Raw genomic sequence first — 19,755 nt, 5'->3', positions numbered from 1 at the left:
TATGAATTTTGATAAAAAAAATATCAGTACTACAATAATATGGAGCATGTCAAAAGCGTTACAAGAAAACAAAAAACGCCAAAATCTAAAGATAAAGTTCCAACACCGAACTACAGTGATGACACTCGCGAATTGATTAAAGGTATAATGGCATTTATTTAAAAATTGGATAACATTATAGGACGATTTTCTTTTAAAATAGCCATGATGGACGAGTGTCGACTAACGATGCTGCAACGAAAGCGACTGAACGAATTTATAGAGCGGGGTGAATCGTTTCCCCCATTGGCAAAGTATGAGCAGCCTTCATCAACGAGCAGATCTATGAAACCGACGAGATCAGTTGTGGACCCAAAGCAAATCCAAGTTAATCGCAAGAGAACCAAACTTAAAATCATTGAAATGGGATCGTATGAGAGAGACAATGTGAAACCCAAGCCAGGAGGTATGAATCTATTCCCTTTAAAGTGAAATATTTTTTTAACTATAAATGAACAGTGGACAAGGCATGCCAAAAGCTGAAGTTGCAAAACATAATGGCATTTGGAACGGAAATGACGCAGCACTCTGACCGGCCATCCTTAAGAGGAAAATCGCCTTCCAGGAAAATCTCATCAATTGATAAAAGAGACCGTTTTGAAGAACGTATGCTTTACCAAAATTTGTAAATATTCTAATAATTCTAAATTCTACTGCTCCATACAGTGATTGAAGATATTAACGATAGGTGCCAGTTTTTGCAAGATGTTGCAGAACTGGGTCAAGCGGAAAAATACAAATTTATCATGGAGAGTGAGATCGCGGCGAAATTGGCAGCTATGAACGTAATTGATCCAACAAGGTGCGAAGAATTCAAGAAACAGTTGAAACTCCCCTGCACTCTCAGAGTTTCAGTAAAAAACAAAAGTTAAGGTGTTGACTTGTTGGGAGTAAAATAAACAATGCTCTATAAGCAAAAAACAACAGGCTAATAGCGCAGTTTTATTTTTCATTGTTATTTTATAAACACACAAAATATGTACACACCTAATTAAAAAGCATAATGAATAATGAAGTGAAAATATTAATGAGAAGTCTAAAATGGTACAGAAAAAAAACTGCTTTCATCTTGAATTCAGCGTAATTTTGATCCCGCGCTTGGGCACGAGGACGGTGTTAGGCACGACAACCAGACTTTCCCTGGTGTCTCCAGATTTCACGATGTAACGACGGAGGATCGTCGACAGGATAGTTTTCTCCGCCAACATCGCAAACTTTTGCCCTTAAAATGAAGCAAGAAATTAGTTTCAAAATTTTCTATATTTTTTGGTCTTACCAATGCAGTTCCTAGGGCCGGCACTGAAGGGAATGTAACTGAAAGCGTGGCGGTTCTTTATATTCTCGGGCAAAAAGTTGTCTGGGTTGAATTTCTCAGGGTCGGGGAATTGCTCAGGGTTGCGATGGAGTACGTAGGGGAGGATGAGGACGTCAGCGCCCTTGGGAAGAATATGCTTTCCCATGGGCTGGTCTTCAGTTAGGGTGCGCGCAATCACAGGGACACTGGGGAAAAGACGTAGGGCTTCCTTGATGCACCTTTCCAGAAGGTGCATTTCCCTCAAGTCATCCATTGTTGGGTCGCGGTCTGATCCTTGGAAAATTGAGTCCAATTCTTGGAAGACTTCCTCCTGAAAAGAAATTTGAGTACTTTCTCCAGACGGAGAGGAGGGAAAATACCTGAATTTCAAGATTATTTCCGAGCAGGAAAAGGCAGTAGTTGATGGCCAGCTGTGTGGTGTTTTGTCCAGCAAACATGAAGGTGTTTACTTCCTCGCGAATGTCCTCATCGGTAAGAAGGTTACCGTTGTCAGAAGACTCGATTAGCAAATCCATGAAAATTGCTCTCTTCTTACGACCTGTGATTGAAAATAAAAATCTCTAACGGCTATTTATTTGTAAAATAATACCAAAATCGGACTCTTCGCCCTCCTTCACGACTGCCAGTTTTCCTTCTTCCTTTTTCTGCTGCTCGATCAAATGTTTCCTTTCCTTGATTACTTTGTCAGTGAAACTGTGCAGAATATTTTTGTATTTGATCTGCTCCCGTCCCTTTTTGGTGAACATGAAGATCCAGTCAGACAATAGCCAAGGTCTAATCATACGGTAAATTCCAATCTCCTCCAACCTTCAAGGACAAAAATAATTAAATAAAATATTAAATAAAATTATTATATTTACTTGTGAATTGCGGAAACAATTTCCAGTCTCTCGTTGCTTTGGGCTTGAATAGGAGTTCCCATGGCAGTTTCTATTAATATAAATGTACTCCATTAATTTAGCAAAATTCATTTGAAATTTTGAAATTCACCGCAAATGAAATCAAGAGTGAGACGTTGAGTGTAGGGGCTGATGTCGAAGCATTCGGTGCCTTCCTTTTCCTTCAACCTGGTCATTAGCTCCTTACTCCTTCTCACGAACACGTCCAGAAAGCTTTCCAGTATATTGAAATGGAAAGTGGGAGTGATCAGCTTGCGATGAGCATGCCACCGGCTTCCTGAATCAGCAATTAATACAGGTATTATGATCGAGCCGAGCAAAGATAGGAAGTAATTATTTCAAGTTCTGTGTCTGTATGTAATCAGAAAAAGTAGGTAAACAGGTCTGCGCACGCGGGTGCATATATGCAGCTAAAGGTAGCGCGAGAAGCAGACGACCTTCAGGTGCTGAGGTCATTATTACTGCTGGTTATTTACCTTTGCTAGTGATCAGGCCTTCGCCGAGCAGAGCTTTCAATCCTTTGTAAATGAACCCTTTTTCGGCATGCTTGTTCCTGCTCAGAATTGCCTAAAAAATAAAAATTTTGGCTATAAAATTCAAAGTTCAGTAAACAGCGTATTAAATATTTACCTGAACTGCTTCAGGAGAGTGGACCAAAATCAAAGGGTGGAAGAGAATTTGGGTTTTGTGGAAAATCGGGAAATCCTTGCACCATTTTAGAGCTCGGTCGAAGAATTCTAAGGATTTAGGCAACATTTAATTAAATAAATATAATTGATTTTTCGGCACTTACTTTCTTTTGAAGCGAAATCGGCAGCGTGTCCCAAAATCGGATGAGCCTTTGGGGTCGGCAGGCGCTGAGCCATCAGGAATACCCTGAACCAACGCCGCAGAGCCACCAAAACCGGCACGGTGGCGCAGAAAAGCACCGCGCTCCACAGCAAGGGCATGTAGCCCACTGCGGTCTAAACGATTTAAAGAAAGATGTACCATTGATAAAAGTCCTATAAACATATAAACAAAAGAAATGGTGAAAGGCAACAAAACTTACCTGAACGAAGGACATGTTGTCCTGGTGGAAATTGGGGCTGCACTTTAAGGGGTATGAATGTATATTGCACTTGCCCGATGTCTCTGCCAAGCGGCCAGACACCAGAAAAACACACTTCCTCGCAGAACTTAGCATTTATACCTGGGTCTCCCACTCAAAGGTTAAAAAATCTAGTTTTGCCAGTCGTGCGCTATATCCTTGCTTACCATTAGAATGCAGGAATACGGAAATGGTACAGAGAAAAATTGCGTCTCGTCTATTACTTGAATAGGCTAATGCAGCGATTGCTGTAACAAAATCGTCTAAATAGTGAGGTGCAATTTAAATTGAGACAAGGCCGTATAATTGAGATAGAGAGTACACACAAAATGATTATTTCAGACTTGTCACATTAGCCAACTCGTCAATCCAATTATCCTTATACTTTATGTACGTCGATACAGCTTGGAAATTTATCTTCGTTTATTGAGTATTTACAAGAAACAGCACAACCAAAAAGAAAAGATAATAATAATATAATAAAATAAAAAATAACTCCAAAACTGAGCGCATATAGTTTGTACATTTCATTAATTTCTTATTTAAGTGTGGAATTAATGTTTTCTACTTAAAGACACCTGGAATCGAGAAATTCTTTACACACACGTTTTTAGCTGCTTCTCAAACTCAGGATAGCGTGGCACTGAACCTGAACTGCATTGAAGGTTATTATATAAATTAAGCATATACATTATTTGGGGATTGCGACTCTGCAGCAGATACCTGGGAAGGCACAAAAATGTTTTTGAGCGGGTATTCTTGGACTTATCTAACTAGCTGGAAATAGACGCACAAACTTGCAAAAATTAAATACATCTCAGGCAACAGATTGAATTTGTGAAAGACAGGATGCCCCGATTATTAAGGCACTTGTGACGACCAGTCCCGCACAACCACCGCGTGTATTAGTCGCTGTGCTGTGCAACAAAACCCTCCTCTCTTACAATTTTTTGGCATGATCCAAAAACTATGACTGCAAACTGAACGTGCGTGGTAAGCATAATAAACAGCCTGCTTGAAATCCAGGTCCTTTAAAAAGATTGCACCATAAATATAGCCGTTTGTAATTTTTCAATATGAAAATCTCCATGCGTATGCTACTTATTGCGTGCACTTACTTAATTCTGTAATGAATTGAGGAAAGTATGTTGGTCATTTTCAAATCACGTTTTTCACAGAATAAATAGAATCTGTAGCTGGAAAATAATTTCAGACTATATTTTTTACTCCATAAAAAGGTTTAAATGGCATACGTTTTTATAATTTCAAATAATGCAATTTTTTACTGTCTCGATTAATATTTACAAGATATTGTTAGTTTACTGATTCCCAAATATTTACTGATTAAATCAAGATCGCAAAGCAATCGATCAGAATATGTAGCAGTGGTGTCATTTGATAACCAACGGACCTTAAACACTTTATTTAACGGAGTGCTAACTCTATAGCAGTAGTACAGACCATGTCGTTTGGCGGAGGAGACAAAATCAAAATCAGGTATACCTTATTCAAATGAAATACACATTTTAATTCTATTTGCCATGTGTGAGGCTGAAAATTTTGAGAAAATTACCTAACAGCTTTCAGATGCGCACAATGTCTAGTTTGATTAATTAAATTACTTTGCATTGTTTGAATCATTCTGAAACAATTAAAATGACATTATTTTAGTTTGGCGTTATTATAAAAAGCACAAATCTTCGCCATAAAAGCACATCATAAATATCATTTGGTACATTTAATTATATTTTCCTCTCCAATTAAATTTATTATAGTGAATTGATGAGGACTTGTCATTTGTATGAGTTTGGCGTCGGACAAATATGTAACCTCTCACCTCTCACGGCAGATAATAAGCAAATAATAATCCTTAAATCAAAACACGTTAATCAAAACTGCAGTGTAGCTATCTATATAAGTACAATACATTATACTCCAATATAACCTCCAAACACAATAATCTCTGCATGTTCGCCCAATCTTATCTCACAATGAGCGTACTCGGTTGTTTACTCTCCCATGGTTCATCCATCGCTGACACATAATATTAACTGCACTAAATTAAACGCAAAGTAGGATTTTCCTAATAATATCTTTCCTACATCTAAGCTTTGATGCACCACGCTAATATATATTTTTTATGTTTTTGTCTTATTTAATTGCCACATGATATAATCGTCCCCTTCTAAAAAACGAGTCTAAAATCTTCTTACCCTCCCTCGCTCCCCAGGGGATCAAAAACCTCATATAAATAATGTGTCACCAGAAATTTGAGACACTTGTTTATACAAGAACCATTTGTTGTCAAGAATTCATGCTCGCTCAGGAGGTTGAAACTAGTGTGTTAACTAAATACATTTTTTGTGCATCCATCCGCTTTCAAGAATGCAAGACCACTTGCAGCGCCAGAGATTTTTATTAGATATCCTCACAGCATGTGGGGGTTGTAAAGTGCACGGTAATCTGAGATCTTAATGCATCTTTTATGCTCGACCCACTCATGTGGAAGATAACATTTGTCACGCTAGCAATTAACTCTGCTTTTTCGGCCAGGTCTGCAGGAGTTTTCAGGAGGTTCTTCCAGCAGCCTCCCCTGGACCACGCGGGGGAGGTGGTTGCTATATCGTCTGTGAAAGAAATACATTGACAGCCGAAAATATTTTATTGTTGTTGCAGCCCCACCTTGGAAGCAAGGGCTGACAATCATGAGGCTGCCACCGCTAGGAGAGAGAATAAAAATGCTGAGAGGGATCCTGAGAAAAATCCCTTCCTGCAGAGAAATCTTTCAAAACCCACAACGTAAAATTTGAAATTATGAAATAAAAAGCGATTTAAAATCTGGAATAACAAATATCTGCACGCAGAGACCTGGACACTTTAATACATTTAATATCGGGGAGTTTTGGGACAGGAGTGTTCGCTACACCGTCCGCATTTGCCAACGCTGGACTGGTAACTGGACTTTTTGGCTCCCTTATCATTGGCTTCATATGCTCGCACTGTGTTCACATACTGGTAAGAAAAACAATGAAGAATTAAATTCATGATTTTATATTATATTTATAATTTGAGGAAAAGAAAAATCTTGATTTCATTTTTTGCATGAAATTCATGAATACTTGTTGTATTAGTTAAACAAGCTATTTTGTTCGAAAACATTTTTAACATTAAACGTGAGATGACTTTATAAATTATAAAATAGCGCCTGTTGATCTGTGCAGGTGAAAAGTGCACATGAACTTTGTTGGAGACATCAAATTCCAATTTTAGGATTTGGTGATATAGCAGAAGTGACTTTTAGGGAAGGCCCAGAAAAAACTCGCAAGTTTGGTACTGTTGTAAAGTATTAAAATATTTTTATAAACTCCTAGCTTATTAAAATTTATCCAAAAATTTCAGGGTTGTAATACAAATAATGGTTATGATAATTGCCATCGGAGCATCAGCGATATTCATTGTATTTGTCGCCGCTAACCTTTCGCAGGTGAAAATTATTTATTCAAATTTAAACATTAATTTAATAAGGAATATTTTTTTAAAGGTGATTAACTACTACACAGAGTCCGACATCGACATTAAATTGTACGTGTTTATTGTGGGCTTAGTGGCCACCCTGCTCTCTATGAACAGAGAGCTACGCGTGCTGGTTCCATTCACCCTCACCAGCGACTTATTAGTGTTGGTTTGCATCATCATTGTGCTCGTTTATGTGTTTGACGACCTCCCAAGCATTACCGAGAGACCAGCCTTTATGCCAGCCATTCGACTACCAATTTTTTTCAGTATTGTCGTCTACTCGCTTGAAGGAATCAACGTGGTAAATAAGATAAATCGTTCAGTCTTAACCCATACAAAAATAATAATTAGAGATTTAAACGACTGCAATCAAAAAAATTGTCTTGCATGAGCATTACATTTAAAAAAATGAAATTTGATTTCCTTTTTAAAGGTAAATTTAATCCATTTAATACTAAATTAACCTTCGTAGGTGATGCCCTTGGAAAACAACATGAAAACTCCCAAAAATTTCCTGGGACGCTTCAATGTTTTGGAGACTGGACTGACAGTTATAGTCTGTCTCTTTACTTTCGTCGGATTTTTTGGTTATCTGAAATATGGAGAGAAGACCCTAGGCAGCATATCCCTTAATCTACCTGAAGACGAAATGTATTCCGCCCACTCTATTTAGCTCAAATACCAATGCATTAAAATTACGCTTTTAACAGATTGGCACAGTCGGTCAAAGTAATGCTAGCGATCGCAATCCTTCTGAGTCAACCACTGCAGTTTTATTGCGGCGTTGAATTCTCCTGGGCTAAACTCTCGCCGATAGTTGGCAAAAGGTGGCCAAGCCTCAGGGGCACTCGAGGAGAGTACATTTACCGCCTCATTCTGATGCTTATTACGAGTAAGTATAATACGAGTTTGTGCGTGTTGTCTCGTTGCAAATGCAAATACTTAACTTGCATTATCTATAATTTTCTCCGGCAGCAAGCCTTGCAGTTGGAGTGCCTTTCTTGGACGCCTTGATCGGCATAGGAGGCTCAGTGTGTCTTTCAACCTTGGGTCTTTTGTTCCCAACAACGATTGAAACAGTTGTTTACTGGAGAAACTGGGGCAAATGGAACTGGAAACTGTGGAAGAATATTTTGATTTTCCTGTTTGGTCTTCTAATTTTTGTAACCGGCTTCGCCGGCAGTATCGCGCTGCTTGTCATTACCATTCAAGAAAACGGTCAGCCTGAAGAGGGACTATTAATAAGTTGTAAGCAATTTGTTGACCAGTATTCTCTTTTTAAGTGATCAGAACATGAGATTATCACATTGAAATAAAGTGGAAAACTATTTTTACTTCCGATAACAAGAATGGAATGCGTTTTATTAGAAATTTACGACATGATGACTTGATTGATTATCACGTGGAACGCTTTTCAAGAGATAAGGTTTTTATATTGCTTATGAATATTTGATGTGGTCAAGAGAGATAATATGGCGCTTGTCAGATTGCGCACATGAAGGGTTGTTGGGCGATCTCATTTGATATATTGGAGTCATCAAGCTCCACACTTGTTGAGTTGGCTTAGGTGAAAGGAGGATCCGCATTGGAACTTCGCAATGGGGTAAACCGTGACTTTAAATTTTTATGTATTTATAATACATACTTGGTCATTGCCTGGTTAAAATTAGAAATTGAAAAAATGTAATTAGCTGCATAATTAGCTGCAGCACCTTTTAAAAATTCATGAAGCAAAGCAGAGATTGCTGTTGCAGCGGAGGTTGCAAGTAAATGAGCGTTGCTAAAATCTGTCTACAATTGATGCAAAAATTTTAATCATGCAACTATATTGTTGGAGGCAATTGCCGCTGCCACAGTGAAATATTTATTTCTCTTATAACAAAAACGAAAACCATATCAGCTCATTACTTCTCAATAGCAGCTCCATTTTATCCATCACATTGAAATTTAATTTCAAATTAAATCAATACCCTAGCTTGTTGGTATTTTATAGGAATTTAAATTAAGTGAAATTAATTTAAAAGTATTGTTTCAAAATTCATAAAAATGTTAAATCATTAATCAATCGATGATTTATTAAACGCAATATGCGTGCAACGCAAACATTGATCAATTTTTACATTTTTTGCCAGTTCCCTTAAAATCGATTTTCTGGCAGTACACTTTCAAATGGGATATTTTTCCACACGTCTCGACACACACGTTTTACATCTATACAATTGTTGTTAGGTTCATAATAAACATTGTATTACTACAGAAAATATAGTGATGGCCATGACTAGCAAATCTTGAAAAAATATTGCGATCTGGAAAATCTGGGCCACGCCAGTTCTGATTGACCAAAGATACATGGTATAATAGTATTTTTATCTATATAACTCTCAGAAAACTGTAAAAAAGATTTCTTCCTCTGCTGCACTGATATAAAGACGCAAATACTTAAATGGGAGTAATCGGGCATCCAATATATTATATTGGGGATATGACATTCTACATTAAATTAGTTAAATTAATGATTGTGGCGCTCCATTGCAGAAACAAAAATTATAAATGTCATGTCCATGATTGGCTTAATTTTTATCTTAACAAAACCTATTTAATGATTGTTGTGTATTGCTTGCCTAGTGCCTAGTGCTCAAAAGTAACAAATCTTGAAAAATGCCGCGTGCAAACCACTTGAAAGAAAAATCACAACTCACTACATGACGGAAAATCAATTCCTATCGTAAAATAATCTAGCTCAAAAAGACCCCTCTCAGATTTGACTCTCAAAAGATAACCGTTGAATAAGCATAGTTAGCTCAATTGCTCTGAAGTTTATTATCAACCATGATTAGTCAAAGTCTGCTTTTTTCATGAAAATCTGGCGTGTCACTGTTTTAACAAAAGAGGAACAAATAAAAGTTGGCATATAGTAGCGATCAAATAATTTTAATTGAAATATGATAACGGCCTATAAAGAAACGCAGCAACAAAAGCCGCGCTCGGGTTCATTTTTTTCTCCCTCGCGTGACCTTGATCTCAGGAAGATGCCACGAGCAGAGATTTTCCAGAGTTTCTTAATTTTAGATGGTAGCCTCAGGTTTGCAGGTGTCAGTAGGAGGTGTTTCTTCTGCACAGGGTGCACGAATGCTAGGGATATAACCAGCACAATTTCTCTATTGGCTGCTGTAAAGTGCGACACGCGGTTTTCACTGAAGCACACTTAAAACGCGCCATGCTGAGATTTAACAAAGAAAAATTGCTCACGCGGAAGAACACAATTCGTCACGGTAATAATTAAGTGGCGTTTTCTACCCGGATTTCATACTCGTCTAGCTGGTCTAAACCCGTGGAATTTGTGTGACCTTGGAACGAAGGGCTGTTTTCGAAGGAAGCTGCATGCAGCGTGAAATATGAGCGGCTCGCCACTTCAGGGGTGCTGCTGGTTTCTTTCACACGTGTTGCTCCCCCAGCTTGCAGACGCATTGAAAGCACAAATGGGAGGGACACTTCATTTTCAAGAGATTTCATTATAAAATTTCCCACACTTCTCGAGAAACAGGAGGGATGAAATTTTATAACATCAAGTGTTGCGATAAAAATAGGAAAAATAGCCAATGCCTTTTTTTAGAAATCAGGACCAGTTAATTTGAGCAAATGTATATGACCGTTGACTGGTACATTAATCTAGCAGCTGTTAATCACCGCATATTTTTAAATTTACAGTTATTTAAAGGGGGCAAAATTGACTGTCAAGGTCGTCAAATCAACAAAAGCCATCAGAGATCCTAAAGATGATCCTTTTTTAAAGCGCGAGGTTGAACATCCCACAACGTAAGAATTTGTAAAAATGTAATAACCTGCTCTGAGAATAAATAATTCTAACCGTCTACAGGGATCTTGAGACCTTAATCCACTTGGCCAAGGGCAGTCTGGGAACGGGCGTCCTGGCTATGCCATTTGCTTTCAGCAACGCGGGTCTCGGACTTGGTATAATCGGCACCCTAGTCATTGGTCTTGTATGCACGCATTGCGTGCATATCATGGTAAAAATTTGAAATAATTATAAATTCACTCTTTGAAATTATCCCGATTCAAGGTAAAATGCGCCCACGAGCTTTGCTGGAGGCATGGAATACCATCTTTGGATTTTGCTGATCTCGCTGAGGAAACTTTTAAAAAAGGGCCCCCAGAATTCCGAAAAGGAGCCACATTCGCCAGGTATTTTTGCACGCATATATTTAAGATGAAGTATGTAAACGCTTTATTTATTTTTATAGAGTACTGATTCAAATCCTCATTGTGGTTGTTGCCCTAGGAGCATGCTGCGTTTATATCGTTTTCGTATCTTCAAATCTCCAACAGGTATGCTAATGAGAGAGAGATAAAATTGATAAGTTTTAAGTTTGCATGCTAAGAAATTGTGGGTAAAATGAACACTGATAAGAAAGTGGCACATGATTATTTGTTTCGGTCTAGGGAGACAACTCTAATTATACAAAAGTAATGAAAAACCTTAACTGCTAATTCAGCAAGTATTAAATAGATTTCGCAGTGCCCCTCATTCATTGCACTGGAGTCTTACTTAATATATTGTCCAGTTGAAAATTAATATGCGCATTTGAAGCCTAAAAGAGAATTTTTGACCGACCTAAATAAATATTCTTCCGTTAGGGATGCAAATTGGCATATTATACAGAGAGTGACCGCTTCTTACTGGCTGTCAAAAAGCTGTGTTTTTATATCCCTGTTTGCCAATGATAATTTATCATTGCATATAAGTATTGAGTTACGTTTATTATTGTATTTCCATCGATTTAATTATAAATTATTTGATTCCACTATTTATTGCAAAATTTATTTTACATGCTGAAACAACTATAGTTTTTAGGATACTCATTGTAATTTTCGTAATTATATTTCAGTTTTTTTATTCAAAATAAAAAAATGTTATTTTTAGCTGTGATTTCATTCGTCATATATTCAAAAAATAAAAATGTCAACTGTTTTCAAACAGGTCATCGACTTTTTCACTGGAAGTGAAATCAACATTATATTTTACATTTTGATGGTGACTGCGGTGATGATAGCGTTATGCATGATTCGCAATCTGCGGATTCTCTCGCCCCTGTCGCTGCTGAGCAACGTCCTCTTTTTAGCCTCGGTTGGAATCGTTTTCTATTACGTTTTCCAAGATTTGCCTAGCGTGGAAGAGAGGGAGGCATTCATGTCCATAACCAAACTACCGGTATTTTTCAGCACAGCCGTTTTCGCTCTCGAGGGAATCACAGTAGTGCGTATCAAATTAATTAATACGACCTTTAAATGAAGTTAATACATTTTAATTGACTTGTAGGTTATGCCCCTGGAAAATAACATGAAAACTCCAAGAAATTTCATCGGCTGCTTTAGAGTGCTGAACACAGCTATGACCCTGATCGTGTGCATTTATGCTCTGGTCGGTTTCATGGGCTATTTGAAATACGGCGAAAAAGTGGAGGGCAGCATTTCACTGAATTTACCAGAGGGTGAAATGTAACTTTTCCCAATTAGGTGTTTATTCGATATAAATTTTTAACCTCATCTTGCAGCCCAGCCCAAATCGCACAGATCATGCTTTCCGTTGCCGTGGGTCTCACCTACCCTTTGCAATTCTACTGCGCCATGGAATTCACTTGGCCGTCTTTGAACGGCTTCCTCAAGCGAAAAGCGCCGGCAATCAGTGGTTTAAAGGGAGAATACATTTACAGAGTGCTTCTCGTTTTGCTGACAAGTAATATTAGTTTAATAAATTCTCCTTACTATTTAACTCATTGAACATCATCTGTTTCCAGTGGCCATCGCCATTGCGATTCCCAACCTGTCGGCTTTGATGGGCCTGATTGGGGCCGTCTGTCTCTCGACCGTGGGCCTTATGTTCCCAGCTATTGTGGAAACTGTGGTCTTTTGGCAAGACTGGGGTTGGGGCAATTGGAAGCTGGTGAAGAATATAGTCATATTCGTGTTTGGCATTACTGGATTCGCAACTGGACTCTACACTAGTATTTTAGATTTGATTGCCTCATTTAGTGGCGAGGAAGAAAAGGCACTGCTGCTACTTTAAGCATTTTAATTTATTTGTGGTTTTATTTAGTGCTACAGAGTTTATTTTACATCATCTTGGTATATCTTAACGACTTAAGTATACACTAAAATATTTAAGATAAATTAAAATGGTATGAAATTAAATTTGTTATTTTATTTAAGATATCCTTTATAATCCAAACTGGGTAGCGCGAGTCCAAACTTTTTTCTTCAAAATTGATATTCTACTTTACTAATAATTAATTATTCAGCTTTAATTATGGTAAATCTATCAAAGTTTCCCTGCTCAGCATTTTTTTTTTATTATTGGAATGAATTCACCCCTTGCCGTTTCATTTTAGAACTGCTGCCTCTCTTATATAGCCGCGTCTTATATCGGCGCAGCTTTCCCAAGCGTGCCCGTGGAAACGTACCACGCCACCACCACCACCACTCACTAAAGTCCCGTTATGTTACACACATTTTGTGCTGTCAGTGCCCCGAGATGTTTTTTTTCCCTCCCCAAAGGTGTGGTTTCCTCATTCGCGCTGTGTGTTGCAACCCCTGCCAGGACCAAGTCACTGACTACCTCCTCGTCGAGCATGATTTCCTGGTCAGAAATCTGCAGTGAGGGGTGAAAAGCGAGCGAAAACCCAAATAGCACACGTGCACATGATGTGGTGGTGGTGGTTGGGAGCTAAAATCTCGCGCATCCCGACTCCTGACCAGCACATCTTTTACTTATTATACGGGCATGCAGCGCGCGGAGAGGAGGAGAAGAATAGGGCTGTGTTCAAGGCCAACTCTGAAGCGCGGCGAGAGGTTAAGGAACTTTCCATCCCTCCTTGACACGTGTGCACGTGTGCAGGCAAATGGCCTTGAGTGATCCTCAGTTATCGCTTTCCAGCGCGCGCAGCCGGCCTTGGCCTTGAACAAAGGCATTGGGAAAGGTCGTGGCATTGCGCAGGCCTTGATCATATTAAGGCCGAGACCTTGAGGTGGTTCCAGCGAGGCAAATAATTAATGCGAGATCAAAAATTTAATCGCAAGAAATAAACTTAATCTTTCAGATTTTCGCTCTATTTAGCAGGGGAAAAAGTTGGATTTTCCACTTTTATTGTGACTATAAAATTAAATTTCTACTGTTTCTGTGGCGATATTGATTCCATGGATCAAATAGTTATAGCTATTAGATTCACTGATGGGATAACTCATTTTGTTGCTGGCATGAGATCAATCATATTTTATCATTTTAGATATTTTGAGATAGATAGCATCTTCACCCTTGGATGCTAACAGAGACTGGGTGTTCATGCTCATCTAGGAGGTTTTCGTGAATGGCTTTTTGTCAGGGGCTGCACACACACACACGGTTGCAAGCATTTCACCTCACGGGGCAGTTGGGTGGGTGGTGCTGTGGGATCATAACCATGGGGCCGCAGCTGCAAGCTACCGCTGTTGGATTAGAACATTGTGCGTGGTATAACGCACAACTTAGACAGTTTGGCTTTTGATGCATTTTGACTTAAGCATGCACGAAAAAATTCAATATTATCCTAAGATCATTTGAAATTTTATTTCTGAGGCATTAAGCAGCGCAATCATTTTCGCAGTGACAAATTTACTCTCTATTATATAATCTAAATAAGCCTTTTGTGAAAACTGTCCCAAAGCAACGAAGAAATGTTGAAAATTATACATTAACAATTCACGCGATGTGACGTTTATTAAAAGTAATTGCCAGTAACGAAGGAAATATGTATCGTATATATAGACTTAATTGTCTTTACAAAAATGAAACTATTTTGAATAGCTCTCAGCTCTGCGCGGATTTAAACGCAGGATGGGTAGCTTTAAGTGTCATTTGGAGAAGAAAAAATTGAAATTTAGCACTTACTAACTATCTCCTAAATTAGATGCAATAAATATTGATGTTCACGGTAGGCACACCTAATTTAGCCAAATAAAAACTAAAATATAAAAAATTGCAAAATTTCATCCTTAGACCAGTATTAAATTAGGTCTGAAGCTGCAGCTAGAGGGTTATCTATATCCAATTCAGTTTACACCAAATTTAGGTACGCCTAATTTGACAGCGAGATTTGTTATATCCAAAAAATAAATAATTCGCTTTCGTACTTGTGCAGCGGATGTTTTGGCCCCAAAGACTACATGAGCGCAGTTACTTCCCTCCAAAACAACTTTCAAGCCACAATATAAGCTGCAGAGAATTCTGATTCAGCGTTCGTTGAAACGACTCGTCTGAAACATCTTATGCATAGCTGAGCACTTACCAAAATTTTCAAATAAGCTATATCCCTCATAATTTTTCCAATTACAAATCTACGTAAGAAATATGCTTGATAAGCTGCTTGCGGAGTCCTCGTCTGCCTTAAACAAAACCTATTTTAGAAGCCAACTATAGAGGCAGATATGAACTTAATTTTATAAGTAGAGGTAATTTTAGGCGGTGGCTAACAGAACCAGCTACATCTGAACTTTGGGTCGCCGGCTGAGCATTTTTGTCAGTGGCTGTCAGGGCTGACTAAATTATAAGAGTGTAGATGATAATGCTTAACGTTCCAAAGGGCCGGAAACAATTTTTTCTCCAGCACTTTTCGACTTTAAGACCGGCGGCTGGCGTGGCTGGGCCAAATTCACGGCGGCTGGTCAAGTGGCCCAAAATTAGCAGGCTGGAGCGGCGCAGTGTGACGGGCTGGTTGTGAGACCTTGATGAGTCATGATTAAGCATACATAATTATGTTCACTGGAGTTATGTAATAATGAATGCTATGATAACAATAAATTTCTTCATTACTACCAAAGAAAAACAGATATAAAAAGAATGTATCTCTTCGACAGTGCCCTCAATACTTCCAAAAAGGGTACAGACTTGCACATCTGACTCTTAAATTAGAAAAGAGATCTGATTCAACCTAATAACTTTTTTAATTTTTCTCGCATTTTAGCATCTCTTCCCATCCTTCATATTCTCGAACCAAATGTGAACAGGTTAAATTGGCTAGGGATTTGTTTGATGTATATGATGGATAATCTATTTGCTGAACCCTTGTAATGGAACGTGAAATTTAACTAACAAAATTATACGGAAAATTAACTTTATTCCACATTAGTACTGAAAGAAAGGGTCTCCATAAACATTCAATACTTTAGCTTGTGGGTACGTGGAGCCGTGACAGAAATGCGTTTTTTAGTAGTGCAATTATTCGTCTTTTTTCAAGTCTTGTGGTTGAAGTATTAACGGCTCCACGTACCCACAGGCTTATGAGTAGCAGCTGTATTACGTGTTTTAGAATTAAATCAAAGTGTCCTCATTTCGAATGTATTCACCGATGTCTCCTTGGTTAAAGCACACGATTGCAATGGGGTCTGCGTGCTTGCAGTCTGCTGTCGCCTTTGCTGACGTTCCAAAGCCCTGAAAATGGCAATAAAAGCAGTTAGTATCGCTTTTAAGATTGTCTTATGTTCTCTCTCACCAGTGGCATGTCATTCATAGAAAAAATCACTACGCCCTGATTTTTTGGAGTGTTTTCTGTGATCCTACCCATGCCCGATTTGAGCACATGGTGGCCATACAGAAACTGCTGTTCCGCACTCGGCTTGAGCCAGATTTTATACTAAAATTAACCAGAAATTAAAAACCGTCAGCACAATTTATCATGAAAGATAATAATAATAACCTGGGCGTATGGAGCTAAATAGTTTAGTGCTGTAATGTGCAACCTGAACTTGTTTGTTTTTGTAAACTTTCCGAAGCACGTCCCAGCACAAATTAGTTGCTCTTTGTTGCATGATAAGGCCAGGTCCAGAATGGCTTGTGACATGTAATAAACTCTGTCCTTGTGCTCTCTGAAGCAATACTTCCCATCCGGTCTGTCAATCAGCAATTTGATGTTGCCTCCAATGCTGCAAAAAAATTTAGGTTAGATACGTTTTTGAGACAAAATATGTAATATAAATTACAACCGACTTACAATTTTGCCAGTTTTTCAAAGACACTTTTCGTTCTCTCGTCACTTAAAATCTTCATTGTTCAGTTGAGAATATACAGTTTATTAAAAATTAAGCAAATACTTTTAGCAGGCCAAGCAACTCAGGAATCTAACATGCGACGAAAACAAAGCCACCGCTACCAAACACATGTAAGAGAAACTGTTTGTGTGTTTGTATCTGCGCTTTAAAATGATCGATGATCAAAGAGTCTCGTCACGCCCAGGTCACGCCCTCTACTGAGGCGGGAAGAGAATTTTGGGAATTTTTTCTTTCGGCCTAAGAGTGCAGCATTTATTTATTTTTATTGTCAGAGCAAGAATAAATATGAATTGGCAAGTACACTATGCTTTCCCTGCATTGCATGAAATGTTTTTCATGACGTCTTCACTCATATAAATTTAAAAATTATATCCTGTTTGTCATTTACTGATTTGAAATTTTCACTCCATAGGATCTAGGAAGACATTTCTGATGGTGTAGAAATAATCGGATTTATCTTCGTTAGTTAAAGTTGAGATTTTAATTTTTTTAGTACTAATATATATATATATATATATATATATATATATATATATATATATATATATAATATTCTTAAAAATGGTAAAGATAAAATAAATATTGATTATTTAAGGCGTATGATAATAATCCATTTTTTCCTTCGTCCTCTGTTTTAAAATACTAGCAATAACTTTTCTAAATTTTTTACAAAAAAATGACAATGTTTTGTTATTAAAAATAAACTATCTCATGAATAGGGCACCAGTTGTAGCCGAAACATGTCGAGAATAATACAAATCTCTCTTTAACCAACGAGGACAAGTTCCGATCTAATTCTCCACCATTTTATTTTCTTCCTGCTAGAGCAATCATTCAAATGCAAAAGTTACTATATTAAATACCTAAAAATTGCACTCCTAATGTTTTCAACTTATTAATAATAGAGAAAATTAATCATCATAATGTATCCCCAAAGAGATTAACCGCTGAAAAATTCGTCTGAAGTTTGTCAAAGTTAACCTAACCATTTTTGAAATAAAAATGAATTAGCAATATAATAATTTAATCACTATTTATTTAAAAAAAGTAAAATTTTCAAAGGTTTTTTGTGAAATATTTTTAATTGAAAGAATACAAAGTAATTTATGCCATTTATTTTGGTTAAGTTCAATTCAAAACTTTATTATTACACAATTATTCCCAAAAGTTAATTATCTTGCAGAATCCATTTAAAATGGAACCGACTCATACAGACACAATAATGAACTGCGTAAAGAGATGTGCAAAATCAGCCTTGTTAATTTAGTTAATTTAAAATACAGCAACACCTCGAGACAGTTTGTGCAGAATTTCTACAGCCCATCATGCAGAAGTGCAACATAGTTTTCAACTGATTTACATCCACCAGGTACATAATCAAGTCCAACTTCAGAAATTTGGCCCATCAAATAGAGCATCTGCTTTTCAGTCAAGTCCATTCTGGTCAGAGTTTTGGCAGAAGCACTGATACACATTTTCAAGGTATCTAATGAAATCGGCTTGAACATGATTGCATTGCAGGTGCTAAAGTAGGAGCACACTTTTTGGTTTTTGTCCCGGATGTAATTTGTGTACTCCTCTTCACTCTTGAAGGAATGGGATATCAAGTCACGTACGTTCTCCGAATTTGACTCCCCGAAAAGTTGCGCGCTGATGACAACCTTTGCCTGCGTTTGGTACAAAATGCACAAATTGTCGATGGCTTTGATGAATCGCCACAAGTCAACGCTTGTGATGTCGGCATTGTCGATCGTGACAAGAGCGAAGCCCTGCTTGATCCTCACTAAATTAGACTTGAGCGTCTTGTGCACCTCCTGGACCTGCGTGAAGTCCTCCAGCGCGTTCTGCATCACGTTGGTAATGGCTCGTTGTGGTTGGTAGTTGCGCCGGATAAGAGACAAGGCTAGAGTTTTGCCAACCCCAACTCCCCCGTACAACACAGTCACTTCAGAACCTGGTTTCTTCTGGTGCCGATTTAAGCTTTTCACCAGGGCATTCAGGGCCTCTGTCTGACCGAAAATGTTGATGTTTAAGTCAAATTTGAGCATGGAAACGTTAAGATCTCCTCTGAGGTCTTTTAAGTTCTGGTCGTAATACAGGTACCCTCCGTAACTTGCGACAATGGCCATGCCGGCTTGCACTAACCACGGTATCGCAGGCAGCATTTTGGTTGTAACTGAAACACAAGAAATGGAATAATTAATCAAAAGAAACACACAAAAACAATCTTATCACATCGTGTAAATTAGAACAGGGAATTTTTAACCTATAGAAAAACATACCAGCAAAATATACTAAAGCATTTTGAGAACCAAATTACTTTTATTTAAGTGCGAGCTTGAATTCGCTACTGATGGATAATTCTAGGCACAATGTTTTTGAGAGTCTTCCGTAATACTAACCAGAGTTGAAATTTTTCCTTCACTGACGAATATGTGATCTCTTTATATCTTCCGACTGAAAATTATATTTTTTGATGAGGCTATAAAGAGGAACTTGATCCGGTGCGACTACTGCGTTAACACACATATTTTATAACACTAAAATATATTCTTCTATCGGCTTCGCTTTTTAACTTCTCAGTGCTTTGTGGGCATCCGTAATTTTGTAAACCTTCACTTTTCACCGCTCTTCAGAGCATTCTAGCTTGCTTCTCTCTGTCTAGGTCTTGTATCTATTATGTCAATCGCCTCAGCCCACCTTAGCCAGGCAAAGATCATTAATAATACAACCACGCCCCTATATGATGCTAAGGTACCAACTACAATTTATCATATTTATTTCAATTTTGATGTTTT

At 37.9% G+C, this 19,755-nt stretch overlaps 6 protein-coding genes across 6 annotated transcripts; 3 read left to right on the top strand and 3 right to left on the bottom strand.

The window, feature by feature from the left end:
- Positions 1 to 35: 35 nt before the first annotated feature.
- Positions 36 to 956, top strand: LOC135938445 (UPF0193 protein EVG1 homolog). Its single transcript, XM_065482086.1, has 4 exons — positions 36 to 142; positions 203 to 445; positions 499 to 645; positions 706 to 956. The coding sequence occupies exons 1-4, from the start codon at positions 40 to 42 to the stop codon at positions 909 to 911; spliced, it is 699 nt and encodes a 232-aa protein (XP_065338158.1). The 5' UTR covers positions 36 to 39; the 3' UTR covers positions 912 to 956.
- On the bottom strand, positions 950 to 3,533 carry LOC135938443 (cytochrome P450 4C1-like). The gene is made up of 10 exons (XM_065482084.1): positions 3,305 to 3,533; positions 3,047 to 3,218; positions 2,884 to 2,990; positions 2,730 to 2,820; positions 2,345 to 2,530; positions 2,215 to 2,284; positions 1,944 to 2,161; positions 1,714 to 1,892; positions 1,316 to 1,664; positions 950 to 1,261 (listed from the first exon to the last, which is right to left on the bottom strand). The coding sequence occupies exons 1-10, from the start codon at positions 3,437 to 3,439 to the stop codon at positions 1,104 to 1,106; spliced, it is 1,665 nt and encodes a 554-aa protein (XP_065338156.1). The 5' UTR covers positions 3,440 to 3,533; the 3' UTR covers positions 950 to 1,103.
- Positions 3,534 to 5,334: 1,801 nt separating this feature from the next.
- LOC135938367 (proton-coupled amino acid transporter-like protein CG1139) lies at positions 5,335 to 8,229 on the top strand. The gene is made up of 9 exons (XM_065481985.1): positions 5,335 to 5,340; positions 5,994 to 6,142; positions 6,208 to 6,358; positions 6,565 to 6,686; positions 6,743 to 6,827; positions 6,885 to 7,160; positions 7,332 to 7,510; positions 7,570 to 7,751; positions 7,835 to 8,229. Exons 1-9 carry the CDS (start codon positions 5,335 to 5,337, stop codon positions 8,143 to 8,145), a joined length of 1,461 nt encoding a protein of 486 aa, XP_065338057.1. The 3' UTR covers positions 8,146 to 8,229.
- Positions 8,230 to 8,335: 106 nt separating this feature from the next.
- Positions 8,336 to 13,069, top strand: LOC135940374 (proton-coupled amino acid transporter-like protein pathetic). Its single transcript, XM_065485228.1, has 9 exons — positions 8,336 to 8,462; positions 10,568 to 10,675; positions 10,737 to 10,887; positions 10,941 to 11,062; positions 11,122 to 11,206; positions 11,859 to 12,134; positions 12,198 to 12,376; positions 12,433 to 12,614; positions 12,676 to 13,069. The coding sequence occupies exons 1-9, from the start codon at positions 8,458 to 8,460 to the stop codon at positions 12,942 to 12,944; spliced, it is 1,377 nt and encodes a 458-aa protein (XP_065341300.1). The 5' UTR covers positions 8,336 to 8,457; the 3' UTR covers positions 12,945 to 13,069.
- A 2,937-nt stretch (positions 13,070 to 16,006) lies between these two features.
- On the bottom strand, positions 16,007 to 17,062 carry LOC135940376 (60S ribosome subunit biogenesis protein NIP7 homolog). Its single transcript, XM_065485229.1, has 4 exons — positions 16,900 to 17,062; positions 16,606 to 16,831; positions 16,402 to 16,542; positions 16,007 to 16,340 (listed from the first exon to the last, which is right to left on the bottom strand). The coding sequence occupies exons 1-4, from the start codon at positions 16,953 to 16,955 to the stop codon at positions 16,221 to 16,223; spliced, it is 543 nt and encodes a 180-aa protein (XP_065341301.1). The 5' UTR covers positions 16,956 to 17,062; the 3' UTR covers positions 16,007 to 16,220.
- Positions 17,063 to 18,056: 994 nt separating this feature from the next.
- LOC135940297 (uncharacterized) lies at positions 18,057 to 19,657 on the bottom strand. Its single transcript, XM_065485132.1, has 2 exons — positions 19,360 to 19,657; positions 18,057 to 19,133 (listed from the first exon to the last, which is right to left on the bottom strand). Exon 2 carries the CDS (start codon positions 19,120 to 19,122, stop codon positions 18,271 to 18,273), a length of 852 nt encoding a protein of 283 aa, XP_065341204.1. The 5' UTR covers positions 19,123 to 19,133; positions 19,360 to 19,657; the 3' UTR covers positions 18,057 to 18,270.
- Positions 19,658 to 19,755: the final 98 nt, after the last annotated feature.

Source organism: Cloeon dipterum, chromosome 3 (genome assembly GCF_949628265.1).
Source record: "Cloeon dipterum chromosome 3, ieCloDipt1.1, whole genome shotgun sequence".
NCBI classification, from domain to species: Eukaryota; Metazoa; Arthropoda; class Insecta; order Ephemeroptera; family Baetidae; genus Cloeon; species Cloeon dipterum.
Note: the sequence above shows the minus strand (reverse complement) of the source record. Positions and strands in the feature narration are given on the sequence as shown.

What these genes read in the sequence shown, in the direction of transcription:
- LOC135938445 (XM_065482086.1), top strand. Translation starts at nt 40, where the DNA reads ATGGAGCATGTCAAAAGCGTTACAAGAAAACAAAAAACGCCAAAATCT. An exon ending in TGTGAAACCCAAGCCAGGAG is followed by an intron (nt 446 to 498) that starts GTATGAATCTAT and finishes ATAAATGAACAG; the next exon opens with TGGACAAGGCATGCCAAAAG. An exon ending in AAGAGACCGTTTTGAAGAAC is followed by an intron (nt 646 to 705) that starts GTATGCTTTACC and finishes TGCTCCATACAG; the next exon opens with TGATTGAAGATATTAACGAT.
- LOC135938443 (XM_065482084.1), bottom strand. Translation starts at nt 3,439, where the DNA reads ATGCTAAGTTCTGCGAGGAAGTGTGTTTTTCTGGTGTCTGGCCGCTTG. An exon ending in ACTCTCCTGAAGCAGTTCAG is followed by an intron (nt 2,821 to 2,883) that starts GTAAATATTTAA and finishes TTTATTTTTTAG; the next exon opens with GCAATTCTGAGCAGGAACAA. An exon ending in ATTGTTTCCGCAATTCACAA is followed by an intron (nt 2,162 to 2,214) that starts GTAAATATAATA and finishes TTGTCCTTGAAG; the next exon opens with GTTGGAGGAGATTGGAATTT.
- LOC135938367 (XM_065481985.1), top strand. An exon ending in TCGCCGCTAACCTTTCGCAG is followed by an intron (nt 6,828 to 6,884) that starts GTGAAAATTATT and finishes ATTTTTTTAAAG; the next exon opens with GTGATTAACTACTACACAGA. An exon ending in CATTCTGATGCTTATTACGA is followed by an intron (nt 7,752 to 7,834) that starts GTAAGTATAATA and finishes TTTCTCCGGCAG; the next exon opens with CAAGCCTTGCAGTTGGAGTG.
- LOC135940376 (XM_065485229.1), bottom strand. Translation starts at nt 16,955, where the DNA reads ATGAAGATTTTAAGTGACGAGAGAACGAAAAGTGTCTTTGAAAAACTG. An exon ending in TTTGAAAAACTGGCAAAATT is followed by an intron (nt 16,832 to 16,899) that starts GTAAGTCGGTTG and finishes ATTTTTTTGCAG; the next exon opens with CATTGGAGGCAACATCAAAT. An exon ending in CTATGAATGACATGCCACTG is followed by an intron (nt 16,341 to 16,401) that starts GTGAGAGAGAAC and finishes TGCCATTTTCAG; the next exon opens with GGCTTTGGAACGTCAGCAAA.
- LOC135940374 (XM_065485228.1), top strand. An exon ending in CTCTCGAGGGAATCACAGTA is followed by an intron (nt 12,135 to 12,197) that starts GTGCGTATCAAA and finishes ATTGACTTGTAG; the next exon opens with GTTATGCCCCTGGAAAATAA. An exon ending in GCTTCTCGTTTTGCTGACAA is followed by an intron (nt 12,615 to 12,675) that starts GTAATATTAGTT and finishes ATCTGTTTCCAG; the next exon opens with TGGCCATCGCCATTGCGATT.
- LOC135940297 (XM_065485132.1), bottom strand. Translation starts at nt 19,122, where the DNA reads ATGCTGCCTGCGATACCGTGGTTAGTGCAAGCCGGCATGGCCATTGTC.